At 45.1% G+C, this 16,681-nt stretch overlaps 1 protein-coding gene across 2 annotated transcripts; it reads right to left on the bottom strand.

Moving 5' to 3' along the window:
- Positions 1-964: 964 nt before the first annotated feature.
- INA (internexin neuronal intermediate filament protein alpha) lies at positions 965-13,317 on the bottom strand. 2 transcript variants are annotated; one of them, XM_060125733.1, is made up of 3 exons: positions 12,208-13,317; positions 4,526-4,650; positions 965-3,092 (listed from the first exon to the last, which is right to left on the bottom strand). In XM_060125733.1, exons 1-3 carry the CDS (start codon positions 13,270-13,272, stop codon positions 2,783-2,785), a joined length of 1,500 nt encoding a protein of 499 aa, XP_059981716.1. In that variant the 5' UTR covers positions 13,273-13,317; the 3' UTR covers positions 965-2,782. The 2 variants fall into 2 exon arrangements, with proteins under 2 accessions (XP_059981716.1, XP_059981717.1); XM_060125734.1 differs by lacking the exon at positions 965-3,092 and adding an exon at positions 3,781-3,904.
- Positions 13,318-16,681: the final 3,364 nt, after the last annotated feature.

Here is a 16,681-nt window from a genome sequence, read left to right as displayed (position 1 = left end):
TACAGATGGCAAAGAAGCACATGAAAAGCTGCTCAACATCACTAATTATTAGAGAAATGCAAATCAAAACTACAGTGAGGTATCACTTCACACCAGTTAGAATGGCAACATCAGCAAATCTACAAACAACAAATGCTGGAGAGGGTGTGAAGAGAGAACCCTCTTGCACTGTTGGTGAGAATGTAAATTGATACAGCCACTCTGGAGAACAGTATGGAAGTTGCTTAAAAAACTAAAAATAGAATTACCATATGACCCAGCAATCCCACTACTGGGCATATACCCAGAGAAAACCATAATTCAAAAAGACATATGCACCCCAATGTTCATTGCAGCAATATTTACAATAGCCAGGTCATGGAAGCCACCTAAATGCCCATCAACAGACACATGTATAAAGAAGATGTGGTACATACATAGTGGAATATTACTCAGCCATAAATAGGAACCAAATTAGGTCATTTGTAGAGATGTGGATGGACTTAGAGACTGTCATACAGAGTGAAGTAAGTCAGAAAGAGAAAAACAAATATTGTATATTAACGTATATATGAGGAATTTAGAAAAATGCTACAGATGAACCGGTTTGCAAGGCAGAAATAGAGACATGTAGAGAACAAATGTATGGACACCAAGGGGGGCAAGCGGGGGGTGGTGGTGGTGGTGGGATGAACTGGGAGATTGGGATTGACATGTATACACTAATATGCATAAAATAGATAACTAATAACCTGCTGTTTAAAAAAATATAAAATTCAAAAAAAATTATTATCCAGGTACAGAATACACTTTCATCATTTGATTGATTTGATTTTCCCACTTCCTGCCATGAACTGTCCACTTAGTGCATTATGTGTTTCAGACCAGACAGTCTGCAGACTGCCGGAAGGCCTTGGCAGGGAAAAAACAAACAAACAAAAGAACATTAAACGAAACTAAATGTGGATGCAGGAAACAGACAACATACGGTTTCTGAATGACTTGAGGGCACACCTGTCTCATTGAAGCAAAACAGTGCTTCTCTCAGTTAAAGCAAAAAAACCACGAAACACAAGTTATGTTGGTGGGATTCATGTGACTTTTAATTCTCATTTTACTAACATTTTACAGTAAGTGTGGGGAGTAAAGATGGGGTGGAGTAAGGGAAAGGAAGAAGCGAAAAGTATTCTTTCAAGTTCCGTGAACGACTGAAGCATGTGCTAGGATAAGAAAGTTCAGTAAAAGCATCATGTCCTTTTCACCACAGAGTTCCTAATGGAGATGTGTGACAGAGATATAGCAACTCTTTAGATCTGGTGGAAGTGACTCCAACAGAGAATTAATTCTGCATCAAACTTGGCACACAAGGAAGACTGGGCAATGCAGCTGCTACACAGCTGGGCAGATGAAAACTGAACTCTCCAGAATCTACTTCCTAGCATGTGAGTAGGAGCATGTGTGCCTCTTCTCTGGTCTGAGTATCTCTTCGTCTCCAGCAGGGCAGGGAGACCCCACTAACCATGCAGCAGTGGGAAAACTGTTTGGGCAAGACTCTTTTAGAAAAGAGAAATATTTCTTTTTTGTATTCGCTGGTGGTGTTGATTGACCAGAAGTGTCTTCTTTTACTTTTGGGCAGGAGCATTGTGTCCTGGTGATAACATAATCTATACTTAGCACTCTTAAAAGGCGTAAGAGTGAAACCAAGGCCTCCTTAGGACCTAGACTAGTGGGAAGGGGAATATGTGGATTCTGTCTAAGGGTAAAGGCATGAAACAGCTAATTCTCTATCACCACAAATGAATTGCCACAGATAAATGAGACCTTGGCTTTTCCCCTTCATACAAATACCTCTTCTAGCTTATACTACTAAATCTAAGGTCAGCTTAATCACAGTTTGGGATTAACTATGACTGTGCTTCTAAAGTTAAGGTGAAAAGCTACACTCAATAAAGTATTCCTTTTTCCTGATTAAGTGGATTTGAATAAGCTAAAAGCTAAAATCTAGGGACTTTTTTCAATATTTTATTTGTTGGGGGCAACCCATAAAACTTATCACTGCCATTTCTTTTAAACTATAGCAATAGAAGGACATGAAATGGACAGGGAGAAGTCACTACACAAATCACAGAAATGGTCAGCATGCATCTAATTCTACCTAATGAGCAGAGAGAGCTAAAGGGGGTAAGTTCTTTTGAGAAGAACCGAAATGTATTTCAAAGGGATAAATACTACACTAGCCTTTTTTTTTTTCTTCTGAATGGAAGAAAAGGATATATGGAATTGAGGGGGGATGGGAGGGAAAGAATCCATTAAACAAACACCTATCATTTGTGAAACAGTTCTATCAGAGTGGTGTCAGGTGTGGACCGTGGGTTTATCTTTGGCAGTGACCTTATGTTTTAGGTATCTAGAGTGAGATTAAATAGCTGGGTAATGGCTGGGTATGGTGAGTGAATATAGGTTTTAATTTCAATTCACAGCAAAATGATGATGATCACAGATTTAGTACCTTAGTCTGTACTTCCTCTGTACCTGAATCATCTATTGCTGTGAAGCCTAAGGTTTAGGTGAGAAAGCTGCATTCTTAGATAACTCCTCTGTGATTGCTCTAGGACTGTGGTTTGCTCCAATCTAAGGTGTGGTTTTCTTATTAGAGAAAGTAAGTATTCAATGCTAAATATGAGACTGAAGCCTTGAAAACATTGTATAGTGGCGACAGGTGTTTTGGATCAGGAATAGGCTGTTTAACAAGTCAAATGCATATTATCCCCTCTTAAGCATTCACTTTTTTCAAGCAACAGAATTATATTTTTTGGCTTGAAATGGTGCTTTCTTCTATATTTGATTTCTCGGTTTTCTTAGCAGATATCACTGTCTCCTCCAATATTTCTTCAAAACTTTCCCCTATCTGGGAGGTTTTCTTCGTGGCTACCTTAGAAGCCTCCTCTTCCTCCTCCTCTTTCTTAAGAGACAGCCCAGTGGATGAGACTTTGGAGGTGGTGGAACTGAGGATTCTAGGAGGGAGCAGATAGCTTGGATTGGGAAGTGGATTCAGCCCTGAAATGCTTAATCCACTGGTGCTAAAACGTGTCTCTTCGCCTTCCAGCAGTTTCCTGTAAATCCAACAGAGAAAAACTCTCAGGAAGTCAACTTGAAACTTCTAAAGAATTTAACCCTCCAAGCTCTATTCATTTTAGAAAGATTAGAAAGATTTCGCAGTTTCTTCATGAGATTGAGGCCAATAAATATTGAATTTCAAGGCTCAAAGACCTGGACTTTATCCGGCACGTGCACACACACACTCACACACACACTCACACACACACACTCACAAATCTTTAGCACAAGCTGCGTTTAAAGCACTGTCAAGGGGAAACCTATCCTATTCGCAAATACATTTAAAAAAAACCTACAACTCCCCTTGGTTTCATCACACCCATTTTTGGCACTTAGAGTCTACAAAGCTCTAAGGAGAAGTAATTTTACTAATTAACACCTTAAGTGCAACAGGGATAAGAAGGTAAGAAGTCCACAAAGGAATTGCCTAATCAGCCTGAACTTGAGATTTGTATTTTTTTCAACGTGTAGGAGTACAAAGGAAATGGAATCAGCAATAACAGAAACCAGTGAATTAAACTGTTTCAGATACCAAGCTTTTTCCCAGCCTGGCTTAAACAGCATCATAAAAGCATGGCCCCAATACCTTTTTTTCTCATAACTCTAATAATTTTTATCATTTTTTTTTAAAAATCAGAAACTCAAAACACTATCAACTCCTCTTGGAGCTTTGTTTTGAAGTAGTATACATAGTGTAAGGAAAAAAAGAAAAAATTTTCAGACAGATCTGGGGTTGAGTTTGAGCTCTTCCGTTACCAGCACTGTGACTTTGAGCATGTTGCACAGTCTGTGGTTCAAGTTTTCTCATCTGAAAAAATGGGAATAATATGACTTGATACCTAGATAATTTACATGCAGTATCTAATATAGTGCCTGGCACGCAGTAGTCATTCAAAAAATAGTAGCTGCTGTTATTTATTTATTTTGAATTTTATTTTATTTATACAGCAGGTTCTTATTAGTTATCTATTTTATACATATTAGTGTATACATGTCAATCCCAATCTCCCAATTCATCACACCCCCACCACCACCACCCTGTATTTATTTTTTTTAGAGGTAAATGTTCACTTATATATTGCTTGAGTAGGAATCCAGGGGGATACCTCACCTGTTGGGACTTTCTATGTTACACAAACCTGATTTTTAAAGTTAGAGTCTGATGGATTTTATTTCAACCTCTGTGCACTCACATTATCCCCTTAAATCCTTGCAGAGGTAGGTAGACTACTCCAGGCCTAGTAAGGTGGAGCTGGGATATAACCAAGTCGAGGGACATAAGGGTCAGCTCACCTGGAAGGAGCCCGTGATGCTTTTCCTTAACCCCCCCCCCCCACCCATCAGAAATCAGAGAGACTAAAACCACTTATTTGGGTAGAGATGCCCCAGGTGATGGGATCTGCTTGGGTGAGCATGCCCTGTGACATACCTGTAAGCTGCTATCTCAATGTCAAGAGCCATTTTGACATTGAGCAAGTCCTGGTACTCCCGAAGGTGACGGGCCATCTCACTCTTGGTGTTCCTCAGATCATTCTCCAGCTGCCCAATGTTATCCTGAAAAGCAAGACATGTCCAACAGATTTAGGCCAAAGCAGCTGGCATTCATGGAGACTGAGACTGAGATTGAGAAAGCAAGGATTCTCAACCCTGCCTACACATTAAAAATCCAGACCTGTCCCCCAGCCCAGATTCTGATTCATTTGTTCTAGGGTGGGGTCCCAGCATCTGCATTTTTTCATAAAGGTCCCCAGGAGATTTGGATACATTTCTACCACGGAGCACATGGTTCTAAACTGAATACTGGGGAAATATTTATTTTTTACTTACTTACCGTCCCTCCCTTGCTTGTTGTATTACTGCTGAATCACTCAGTTGTTACATGTACTTCCCCAAACCAAAGGCTCAGGTTAGGAGCTTAGATTCAGAAAATTCCAACTGTGGACATCACAGAGGGGATGGCAAGTCTTCTCTGCCTCCATTTGTTTTGATGGTTTCCTGGAAGTCTGCTACTCAATCACTTTACCGAAAGCATTTTCATGACAGATAGGAGGAAGCATAAACACTCCAAGGAATTTTTTTTTAATCCAAATGGCAGATTGAAATTATAATATTTTTTTAAAAGGAAACTAAGTTCATATAATACTTTTGCTTTAAGTTCCTCCAGGTGCAAACCCAGGCACAGAAGAAAAATAGCTTTAAATCTGTGATTCTTGAGAAACCAGAGGATCTTTTAAAAACACAGTAGATCCCATTGCTCATCTTCCTAAAACCCTCCAACAGCTTTGGAATTAAGTCCAAACTCCTCCGCATGGCCTCTACTTTTCCCCTTGCTCAATGTGTTTCAGCTGCCCTGGCCGCCTCTTTTGCTCCTTAAACTTACCAAGTTCATTGCTATCCCAGGCCCTTTAGGCTAGCTATTTCCTCTGTTTGGAATGCTCTGTGGTGGGTCTTCACATGACTGACGTCATGTCATACTAGATCCAGTTCAAATGCCCTCTACTCAGACAGGTCTTCCTCAGCATCCAGTTTAAGTACCCTTTCCACACCAATCTAGCACATGATTTTACCTTAAACCAGGGCAGCTGCTAGCCCATGAAGGAACTTTGTGTAAATTAGAAAAAGGCACCTCCAGTGGGAAGACAACTTAGAAAAAAGCCCCCACTTGAAACTGGCCACTCTGATTTTTATTTGTTTATTATATTTAAAAAATAGATTTATTTATTTATTTTTGGCTGCGTTGGGTCTTCGTTGCTGCGCGCGGGCTTTCTCTAGTTGCGGCGAGCGGGGGCTGCTCTTCGTTGCAGTGTGCGGGCTTCTCATTGCGGTGGCTTCTCTTGTTGCGGAGCGCCGGCTCTAGGCGCATGGGCTTCAGTAGTTGCAGCACGCGGGCTCAGTAGGTGTGGCTCGCGGGCTCTAGAGCGCAGGCTCGGTAGTTGTGGCGCACGGGCTTAGTTCTTCCACGGCATGTGGGATCTTCCCGGACCAGGGATCTAACCCGTGTCCCCTGCATTGGCAGGCAGATTCTTAACCACTGCACCACCAGGGAAGTCCCCACTCTGCTTTTTAGCTCTTATCATTATCTGGGTAATTCCTTGTTGTGGGGGGCTGTCCTATGGACGTAGGATTTTTAGCAGCATCCCTGACCTCTATCCACTAGATGCCAGTAGCACGTGCCCTGCCTCCCAGTTGTGAAAATCAACAATGTCTCCAGACACTGCTAAATGTCCCTGGGAGGGTGAATCACTATTAGAGAACAATTGAACCAGGATGTAATTTACATGGAAACCTGGACCCCTTCTGTCTAGTTCACCTCTGGAAGCCCACAGCCTAGCACAATGCACACTGTAGATGCTCAATGAATGACTGTTGAATGAATGAATGATGCTACATAAGCATTTATTTTCTTATTCTGAGCAAATAATTTATATAATTCAGTTGCAACTCTGTCAACATGAAGAGCACAATGACTGAGAGTTATTTTTATGAAGTAGTGATGCAGATAAAAATATCAGAAACCTCAAGAAAGTAAGAGCTGAGGAACCTTTGAACTTCCCTTGTGGGGATGTTGAAGCAATGGTGAAAGGCAGGGCTGACACATTGGGGGTACAAACTTCCAAATCAAGAGAATCTGCAGAAAGAACAAAAATTCATACCACCTACCTGTTCTATAAATATTGACAGGAATACCACAAAGAAGAAACTCAATTAACTGATGGGTACAGAGCAAGGGATGATAAGCAGTGGGGAAAATACATAATACACTGGACAGTGATGAAAATATTCCAAAGTGTGTTAAGAGATCATGAGAGTTTAAAAGGATTTTTACCAAGAAATTTTACTGGATGGTTGCTATATTTGAGGTTAAACTAGCCTACAAGCAAGTCTGCTAGTCACGCATTAGAGGTAAGAGAATCAATATTATTGTGGTAAGGGGGAAAAGCATCTAGGGTGAAGGAAAAACGAGAAAGGGGAGGGAATATACTCATTATGCAAAGGAGCAAGAGAAATGTTATATGAGGGGAAAAAAGAGGATTTCATCAGGATCTTTGGGTTGCATTTCTTGCCCTGCCACAAACATCTAACATACCTCAGTCAGTCTTCTATATTTTAGTTTCTTTGAAACTTCCACTTCTGTATATGGGAAATTACAGTGTTTATTCTTTTCTGAGGTGTTCTGAGATCCTCAAGTTAGGATGCCAATTTAATGTACCTCACATTATTATGTGATGAATCCATTATCTGTTAAATTAGATAATAGGCATTAGAACAGCATTTGGCACCTAGGAATGCTCAATAAATTTTAGTGATTTTTAATATTGTTAATATCTCTACCCTTGTTAACTCTCTACCCTTATAATGATATGGACAAATTAATCACGAGCCCTCCCTACAACCCTTTAGATAACTAAGGAAGGCAACGTAAAATAAAATTTTAATGTTGGAGAGTTGGAGGCAAACCCCTTAAAGCACCACATTATTATTTTTTGTTTGTTTTTCACGAAGATGTACATCTCCGTAACAGATTTTTTAAAAATCACAATTTTAAATAAAAACCTTTCTAAAGTGGTTTGTAGTACTCTTACCTAGGACACTAAACACAATGCAACCTTTCTCAGCAACTAAGGATTAAGATAATGATCAATTATTTTTCTATAATACTGTGATGTGATTTTTAGGTCAACTAAGATATATCAGACTGTTTATTTCTATCCTAAATGGCCCCTTAGAGCAGTATTTTTTGTAATTTTTAAAAATTTTATTATTTTTTATACAGTAGGTTCTTATTAGTTATCTATTATATATATATTAGTGTATATATGTCAATCCCAATCTCCCAATTCATAGAGCAGTGTTTGAGTTAGTGTTTGCTACGTATTGGTTTTCTTTGTCCTGAAAGTTTAACTGATCTGTTTCTACTCATTCTTGACAATGCCTGACTCCAGTGGCTCCTCTTCTTTATCTTGCTGCAGGCTTGAAATCCAAATAGCAAAGTACTTTAGAATCATGTAAAGTTAACAATAAACAGGCTGGGAGCAGCAAAAGGGCCAACTTCCCAATATGTGATTTAGAGATAGACATTTTGTCACATCAGCAGGTTAATTAGGTCCTTTTTAAAAAAATTATTTTTGTTTCACAGCTGTGTTTTCTGAATGAGAGGTTGTTGGGGACCTGAGTTCCAGATAGATGAAATTTCCTTAAACTTTTCTGTTACACATTTCACATGTCTATTTTATGGATCAGTGTAGACAGAAAGCACGACTTTGCTCCTGTTAGAAGGAACTGTGCTGACTGCTGACCACTGCTTCTCAGTGTCCAGTCTCTTGTTTGCACTCTCTTCCCCACACCAGGCTGTCTTGCATTGCCCTTCAAAAGCCCTGCCAAAGATGGCCTCCAGCTCGAAATGTGAGCAGAGCGCTGCAGACTGCTCCCTCCCCCAACCACGCAGCTACTGCTGGATTAGCCTGAGGGAGTGGGAGAGAGGCACTCCCAGCTCCAGCGGGGGTCTCTCCTGGAATGGCTAAACCAAGTGCTGAGCATCTTCCTCAGGGCCGGAAGGAAGGATGCGGGCTGGGAGTAAAGAGAGAGAACTGGCCACACTAGCATCTGCAGTGGAGCATAGGAACAACAGACAGTGCTGTGGGTTTCATCACTTTGAGGGGCCCTCAGCCAGGTGAGCAGTAATGAGTGCGGCACTCACTGATTGAAAGAGGCTGATAAATGAAGGTGGGGAGAGAGGATTTCTATATATGGTACACTCACAGGTCACTGTGCTGCCTTTTCTCACTCCTATCTTTGCTTCATCCCATATTTTTATTTCCTACCATACTTTAAAATGTTGCATTATATGTATTTCTATAGGCTGGTTTACACTGGGAAATGTGGTTTAAGTCAATGCACACCCAAATCAGTCTGAGGAATGACGGTGCTTTTATCGAAATTGCGTATTCCTGGGCCCCACCTGCAAACTGCTGAATCCATATCTTTGGGAGTGGGCCTGAGAATCTTTCTGTTAAGCGCCCAAGTAACCTTGGTGGGTCAATGGGTTTAGGAACCACTAGTTTTTTTTTTTCTGTAAAGGCTCTATCAGGATGGCCCAGGTGACAATAATACAGTGAGGTCGAGGGGGCAAAAACAGAACAAAAGAAAGCAAAAAGCACATGGATGAGTTGGAAAAAAAAAAAAAGAGAGGGACCAAATGAAGCTTTTTTTCTTGAATTCTAATTTCAGAAATGGATCTATCAAGCTATAGATTTTTACTCAGCCACTGCCACCCCCAATCTCCAAGGGGCCAGCCCCTTCCTCCTATTTAATTAGGCTGCATTCCAATCTCATACTGGAGAGAAGAGGGCAGACTTGGCTCATCTCCCTGGAGAGCATTAACTAATGGTGTGATCTTGATTGTTCAGCAAGGTCTTTCAAGGAAAGCTTCAGCTTTCCAAGACTGACCACAGTATAGGGCCAGGGCCCCCAGCACCCTGCAAAAATGTCCTTCGACATCTTTGGCAGAGCAAGGACTCTAATGGTGGTGAAGCAGCTATGCAGGAACCAGAATCACCCTGTGTCAGAAATGGAAAACCTTCAGCTAAAGAGGGTGGCTCTGTTTGGCTTCTGAGGACAACAGCCCTAACTCCTCATAATTTTTCCTGTTACTTGATTCAGGGTCTCTCATACACCACTGTATACTTACTATGTCACCTTGAATCGTTCATCACCCTTTCAAAAGTGTGATAAGCTTTCTTTCCTCAAATAGGCTGTTAACTCTCAGGAGCAGGGAAAATGTGACTTTAATGGGGCCCTCCTCTGCCTCTAAGAGGGTGGCAAACTTGCAAAAGAAGATGAGCCTACCACTAATCTCTGAAGCAGAAGAAAGAACAGCCTCCATTACTGCAGTGAAAGGGGAGGGGGAGGGGGTTAGAGGGCAAGAAAACAATGGCTGAATCTCACTGTGGAGGAGGCTTTTCATCTCAGTCAGCACTGCTAAGACTGCTACAGAGAATAGCCCGATGACTCCCTTGTGGCTTCAGGACTTCAGGATCCCTAGGTGAAGATGTGAGCCCCACCTCAGCCTTAGGTCCTAAGAGGTAGGTAGGATACACTCACACACACATATATACACATATATACATATATATATATATATGTATATCTGTTGTCTGATCTTCTCTTCCATTCAAAGCAGGTCCACTGAGGCTCTGAGGCTAAATCTGACGGGGGCAGCACTGCAGAGCTGCAGAGCCTGCAGTTTCTGGTGTTTTTTGTTTTCTGCAGACTACATCTCCATGACCCTACTATTGTCTAACACTGAAAGCCTTTTAAAGCAAACAAAACAAGCCAGACAATACTGTCACTACCTCTCAGAATACAGGGGCTATAATGAGCAAACAGAGGACATGGCAAAGCCCAATTCAGATGGAGGTTGTGGGTAAGTTATCCTTTTTAGAGAAATACTGGGCTAGCCCTCCAGAAGACCACCTAACTCATCCTTTGAAGCTTCTAGAAGAAAACATGAAGTCTCAATTAACTAAATGTGATTAGTTCAGGCCATCTGAGACCTAGGCCACATAGTGAAAAGTTCAAGTTACAGATATTGAAGTGGAATAGAAGTATTTGAATATTACTGTAATTCCAAACACCAAAACAAATGGTCTAAGCAAGCTTCCTTCCTTTATCAAAGGGAGTAATTTATAATGAACAGCAAATACTGCACATCAATAGCTCCAGACTCAAATAGCATTTTGAGGTTTCACTCCTTTCTTGATTGTATTTTATTAATGTTCCCAAACCCCATTAATTTTATCAAATGTAAACTTTGATCTTGGCTAGAATGAATTATTGCAAGTTTCCGAATTATTAGCATTCTAGCCCATGGAATTTTTATTGCACCTTGAAACAGAACCACACTATTTAGATTCTTTTCTACACTTTCCTCCTGCCTCTGTGTCCTTTGTGGTCATAAGCCCAGAATGTTCTATGTGGTAAAACTGAAGAGGCAGTGGCCTTTGTTTGTAGAGAAAAGGAGGAAAGAGCCAATCGATACCTTCACAGGGGCTTAGAGGACAGGCAAAGACGGAAAAAAAATAAGTGATCTATAACAAAGATGAACCCATCTCTGTGATTTATCACATGCACTTAGGATGGAAGAATGTTAAGGAAATGGGCATGTTCGAGTGGGATTTCACTGCTGCTGAGCAGATTAAGTGGTTTTTGTTAAGTGCTAAGCCATCCATGAAAGTGAAAATTGATGCTGTCCACGAGGTGACCTTTTTGATTGCAGGTAGCCAAGACTGATGTGTTGGTGTTGCAGAAGAAAAAAAAAAATCAAAGCAGTTAATTGCCTAGAGACTCATAACTGGGACATGAGACAAGAGGGAAATTCTGAGATGGGAAGAACGAGAGATCAGCACCGAGGACAGCGACCGACCACTCTCATTTGCTGACGGCTGCAAAGCTTTCTTTAGGAAGTAGTAACATTACTCCGTGGAGGAGGGAACCGTGTATATGTGTTGGGGGAGGACAGAGCAGAGCGGTTATTACTAGCCCAATCACTCATCTTGTTGGCTCCCAATCTCTACTCCTTTGAGGGCAAAAGTCAAGACAATGGGATAGAACCCTTCCCAGTTTAGTCCCTCATTCTTCCCCCAACCCAAGGGCAGGACTATTTCCAGGGCGCACAGAAAGCCTTTCAAAGTCAATCAAACAAGCCAGACAGCGGAAACAGCACCACCAGCCATGGAGAGGCTGTGACCCACCCCCGTTGGGCTCACTCCTACTTTGGGTGGGTGTTGTTCTTCAGGTTGCCAGCGTGTTTATGCCACTTGCTGACAGGGAGGCATGAGGTAGATTTTAAGACTCCGAAGAACAGAAGCTTGAGGGCTTCTTTGTTAGAAGGGCTTGGATAGGGACGTTAAGTGAGGGGCAGGGAAAGAGGGCGTCCAGGCCCCTAAAATTAGCGAGAGAGGCTCCAGGGCTTTTTGTTTGCTAATGCCTCCAGGCGGGGCTCTTTCTGTCCCCTCCCTTATCCTCTCCTTGGTTTCTAGAGCCCCAACTGTGCGGGAAGTATGCGCGGGAGAGAACAGGACTCCCCTCCCTACGCAGCGTTCCAACCTTTACCTGGTAGCTGGCCACCTCGGCACTGTGACGCTCCTCCAGTTCCAGGATCTGCCTCTCCAAGGACTCGTTGGCCCCGCGCAGCCCCTCGATCTCGATGGTGCGTGCCTGCAGCTGGCGCCGGTACTCGTGAATCTCCTCGCGGCTGGCCCGGATGGCCTCGGTGCTGCGCGCCGCCTGCTCGTTCAGGTTGGCAAACTTGGACTTGTACCACTCCTCAGCTGACTGCAGGTTCTTGGCGGCCAGGGACTCATACTGGGCGCGGATCTCCCTCAGCGCCGAAGTCAGGTCTGGTTTAGCCACAGCCACGTCCACCTCGGCCGCGGCCTGCGACGACGCCTGCAGCGTGGCCAGTAGCTCGGCCACCTCCTCGTCGTGCACCTGGCGCACGAAGGCCAGCTCGTCCAGCAGCGACTCCACCTTCTTCTCCAGATCCAGGCGGGCCAGCGTGGCGCCGTCCACGTCGCGCTGCTGCGCCTTCAGGGCGCGCTCGGCCCCTTCGCGCCCTCGGCTCTCCTCCTCGCAGCGTGCCCGTAGCCGCTGCACCTCCTCCGCCAGCCCGTCGCGCTCCAGCAGGGCTTGCGCGCGCGCCGAGCTCGCCTCCTCCAGCTGCGCGCGCAGCTCGCGCAGCTCGCGCTGGAAGAGCTCTCCGAGGCGCGACGGCTCGGCGTGGCGCTGCCGCAGCGCGGCCAGCTCGGCCTCGAGCGCGCGGTTCTGCGTCTCCAGCTGGTGCACCTTCTCGATGAACATGGCGAAGCGGTCGTTGAGGCCCTGAAGCTGCTCCTTCTCGTTAGTGCGGATGATCTTGTACTCGTTGGTGCGCGCCGCCGCCTGACTCAGGTCCAGCCCGTCGGACGCCGGAGACCGGCGGTAGGCCAGGCCCAGGCCGAGCGACGAGGCCGAGGAGCAGGCAGCCGAGGAGGCCACATTGCAGCGGGACAGCGACTGCGAGCGGAAGCTACCCGCGCCGCCGGCCCCGGGGAGACGCGAGGACAGGCGCGAGCCGTCTCCGAACACCTTGCGGTAGGAGGAGGCGGCGCCCAGGTAGTGCTCCGAGCCGAAGCTCATGGTGCCGGGACCAGGACCGGGGGAGCGGCTGCGCTGGAGCTGACGAGAAGAGAGGTGAGCCGGCCGGGACGCGGCGGAGCGGTGTGCACCGGGTTTTAAGGCGTGGGGTGGCAGGGTTGGGGGGTGCCTGGGGCGGCGCGTTGTGGGCGGAGCTCCTGCTCCGGGCCTGGCGGAGAGAGGGAGGGGGGGCATCCAGGAGCGGGGGCGGGGAAGCGCAGTGACTACCGCAGCTGCGCGCGCCACGGACCGAGGGCGCGGGGACAGAGCCATTTGCGTAGGAGCGACCGCCTGTCTGAAGCGTCCGTCCTCGAGAGTTATCTGGTTTGGAAGTGACTTGTGCGGAAGGGTGCCTAAACGATGGGGGTTTCCCAGCCGGAAACCACACGGCTCCATCGCGTCCTTTGACCCTGTCCTCCTTGCCCCCTTTAATCCACTGGGAGGTTAGTGTTTTCTGGGAGGTATGCTGTACGCTCATCGCCACCTTGGAGCTCCCGAGCGTGAGGCCCTGTTTTTCCAGACAGAATGTGGACCCTCAGGGCGCGGCTTTGGCCCCTCCCTCTGCCCGCTTGGGGTTCCCAGGGGAGAAGTGGGTCTACGTCAGAGAGCATCTCATCAGCTGTTCCTCTGCAGCTCTCCGGAGCGCCCGGGGTTGGGTGGCTGTGCTGAAAGCCTGCGACGCCCGGGAAGAGAGGGGAGGAAGGTAAAGGGAGTGGGCCTGAGTTGCAGAGACTGGAGAGAAGCGGAGGAAAGAGCTGGGATGGCCACGATGGACAGAGCTGAGGTGCCCCTGCCACTTGTATAAGCGTGCTCTCCTGTTCACCACAGTCCCCCGCCACTCTCCATTGAATAACGTCCACCTTCTTAATTCATTTACTTTACCTGTCTCGCCCTGTAGGCAGGCATTTGAGATTTCCGTCTGTGTAAATGTTCATCTGGTTTAGGGAGGGCCCCTTCTTGTGGAGATCTGTCTTTGGACAAAAGAGGTCCCTGCAAACAGATTAAACTCCAAAAGTGGGGAAGAGTGCTGATGACTGAGCTGGCCTCCTTCACTACACAGTGGTGGGTTTCCAAGAATGAGATCTGTAAAGATGAAGGCTGGGAGGAGGTCGGGTGGGGTCTTCAAACTTATAATCTCTCAGGATGTGGCTATGGCTTTGAAGAGGGAGGATAAAGAACTTTTTAGTAGATTCCAGAATTCCAAACTGAAGGCCTTTCTTGATCTTGGAATCTCAAGGATGTAGTTCTAGGATAAGTTTTACTTTCATGGAGGAAATATTACCTGAGACAGGCCACTAAAGGAAGGGGGGGAATAGAGGCCTATGGGACTTTGGAGCATATTCCTGGCTTTGTGCTTTATGTCATGTAAGATGGTCAGGCCCTGCCACAGCCTGTCTCTGTGGTTCCTCATCAGAGACCAAGACCTGAGCTGGAGGGACTCAATGCTGAGTTCAGTGGGCTCAGAAATTCCTGGTGATGTGAAGGATGGAAGAGTGCTAACATCACAGAATGAATATTCTCTGCCAGCCTTTGTGCCAGGAATTTTGCATAGGTTTACCTCCTTTTGGCCACTCTTCAAGGTAGCGCTTACCCCCATCTTACAGATAAGAAACCAAGGCTTAGCTGCAGCACTCTGCATAAGGTCACTAGCAAGCAAACATACATTCTTTCCTCGCTGCATAATTCTACTTCTTAGAAAAATGAGACTCTTGAAGTCTTATTAATTTCCATGCAGCCAGAATAAGGCTAAGTAGGCTTCAGGAAAGTTTTGGCCAATAACAAAGTAGCAGGCTGGTTTGTAATTCAAAGAATCAGAGGTGATGGGTTTGAATTGTGGCTCCTGCCACTTCCTAAGCATGTGGGGATAACAACGCCCACCTCGCCAAGGTCATAAAAAACTGAGTTGATGCATGTGAAGGTGCTTTGTTCAGGTATAAGGGGTTATTGTCATCATTGTCCTCTTTCAAATAACAGACATTCCTTTGCATCTACCGTCAACAGCAAATGAGTTGGGTTTCGTGATGGAATTGTCCACAGTATCCTTGCACAGGCCTCCAGGCTTCCCCCTGGGAGTGAGAATACAGCCCACTTGACTGTGCTACCAGGGACCAACATGAGTGTGGCTAAGTGGAAACAACCACAGATAATTAGAAGATCTTACATCTGGGCTGTTGGTCCAATCTCATTTTAACCATGTTATCAGGACTACCAAAAATCAGCAAAATGTCCTAGTTGGAGTTTCACCTTTCTTTTCCTATCCATCCTCCAATAGAAGCAGTAATCCGAAGGCAAAACACACATAGAGCAGAAGGTGAGGCAAAAGGCCTGAATAATCCATCAAAGGGGTAGTGGCCCTGGAAAATCTAAAGTGGGCTGCATTTTGCAATTTCTGAATAGCTTACCTGAGATTCCGTGCTGAGATTCCCCAGTGAGACTTGTGTCTCCCTGCCTCCCCTTTCTTGACATACCACTCCGTAGGCCCAGATGTTTGGCTTTAATCATTTTAGCACAAAGCTGTACTACCAAGGAGTGATCTTGGCTGAGTCTCAAGCCACAACTCCTTCCAGCTGGCCAGGTCTCCTGAGGGAGTGCCCTGCCCTATGCAAGGGGTGTGTATTCATCTTCCTGTAATGTCAGACTCAGGCAGACACATTGTTCGGTTATCCCCAGGTTCTCCTTCATGCCACATCCTCTGTGGCCTCTGCATTTGGCAGTGCTCACTACTCTCCTGGGTTTCAAGGACTTAGTCTTTGGCCTCTGCTCTTCCCTCATAAATTCTTTTTTAGGTATGATGCCTCCCAGAGGCAGGGAGCCTTGTGATAAAGTTCTGTCCATAAGAGCTCTAGTTTTGCATCACAGTTCTTCCTAGCCATGGGACTTTGAACAAGTTGCTATTATTTGCTGAACCTTAGTCTCTTCATCTGTAAAATTTCAATAAAACCATCCACCTGAGGGGTCTCCAAACCTGACTGCTCATTAGAAGTACCTGGGAACTTAAATTCAGATTCCCAGGCATTACCCCAGACTCATTGAATTTAGGTTTGAGAACCCTTGACCTCTCTCTCATGAGATTACTATGAGGTGTAAATGTGATTATGTATACAAAGTGGGTATCACAGTGCCTGCCATGTGCATGCTCAAGAAATTCCTTGGAATTTTTTCCTGTGCCCCCACTTCAGCTGTTGAAATCCTTAAGGCTCAAATGCTGCCTCCTCCGTGAAGCCTTCCTGATATTTCCAATGTAAAGTGATCCTTCCCTCTCATGAACTCTCCTCCTCCTACCCACAGCCTTTGTAGTATTCACATGACATAATTGCCTCCCATCTTCTGCTGTAATTATTTGTGTGTTTGTCTAAACTGAACTGGAAGCTCCTTGAGCACAACTTCTACATCTATGTATCTCTCTCAGCAT

Source organism: Lagenorhynchus albirostris, chromosome 16 (assembly GCF_949774975.1).
Source record: "Lagenorhynchus albirostris chromosome 16, mLagAlb1.1, whole genome shotgun sequence".
NCBI classification, from domain to species: Eukaryota; Metazoa; Chordata; class Mammalia; order Artiodactyla; family Delphinidae; genus Lagenorhynchus; species Lagenorhynchus albirostris.
This window is presented reverse-complemented; position numbering and strand designations above follow the sequence as displayed.

What these genes read in the sequence shown, in the direction of transcription:
- INA (XM_060125733.1), bottom strand. Translation starts at nt 13,272, where the DNA reads ATGAGCTTCGGCTCGGAGCACTACCTGGGCGCCGCCTCCTCCTACCGC. An exon ending in CCGAGGTGGCCAGCTACCAG is followed by an intron (nt 4,651 to 12,207) that starts GTAAAGGTTGGA and finishes CTTGCTTTTCAG; the next exon opens with GATAACATTGGGCAGCTGGA. An exon ending in ATTGAGATAGCAGCTTACAG is followed by an intron (nt 3,093 to 4,525) that starts GTATGTCACAGG and finishes TTGGATTTACAG; the next exon opens with GAAACTGCTGGAAGGCGAAG.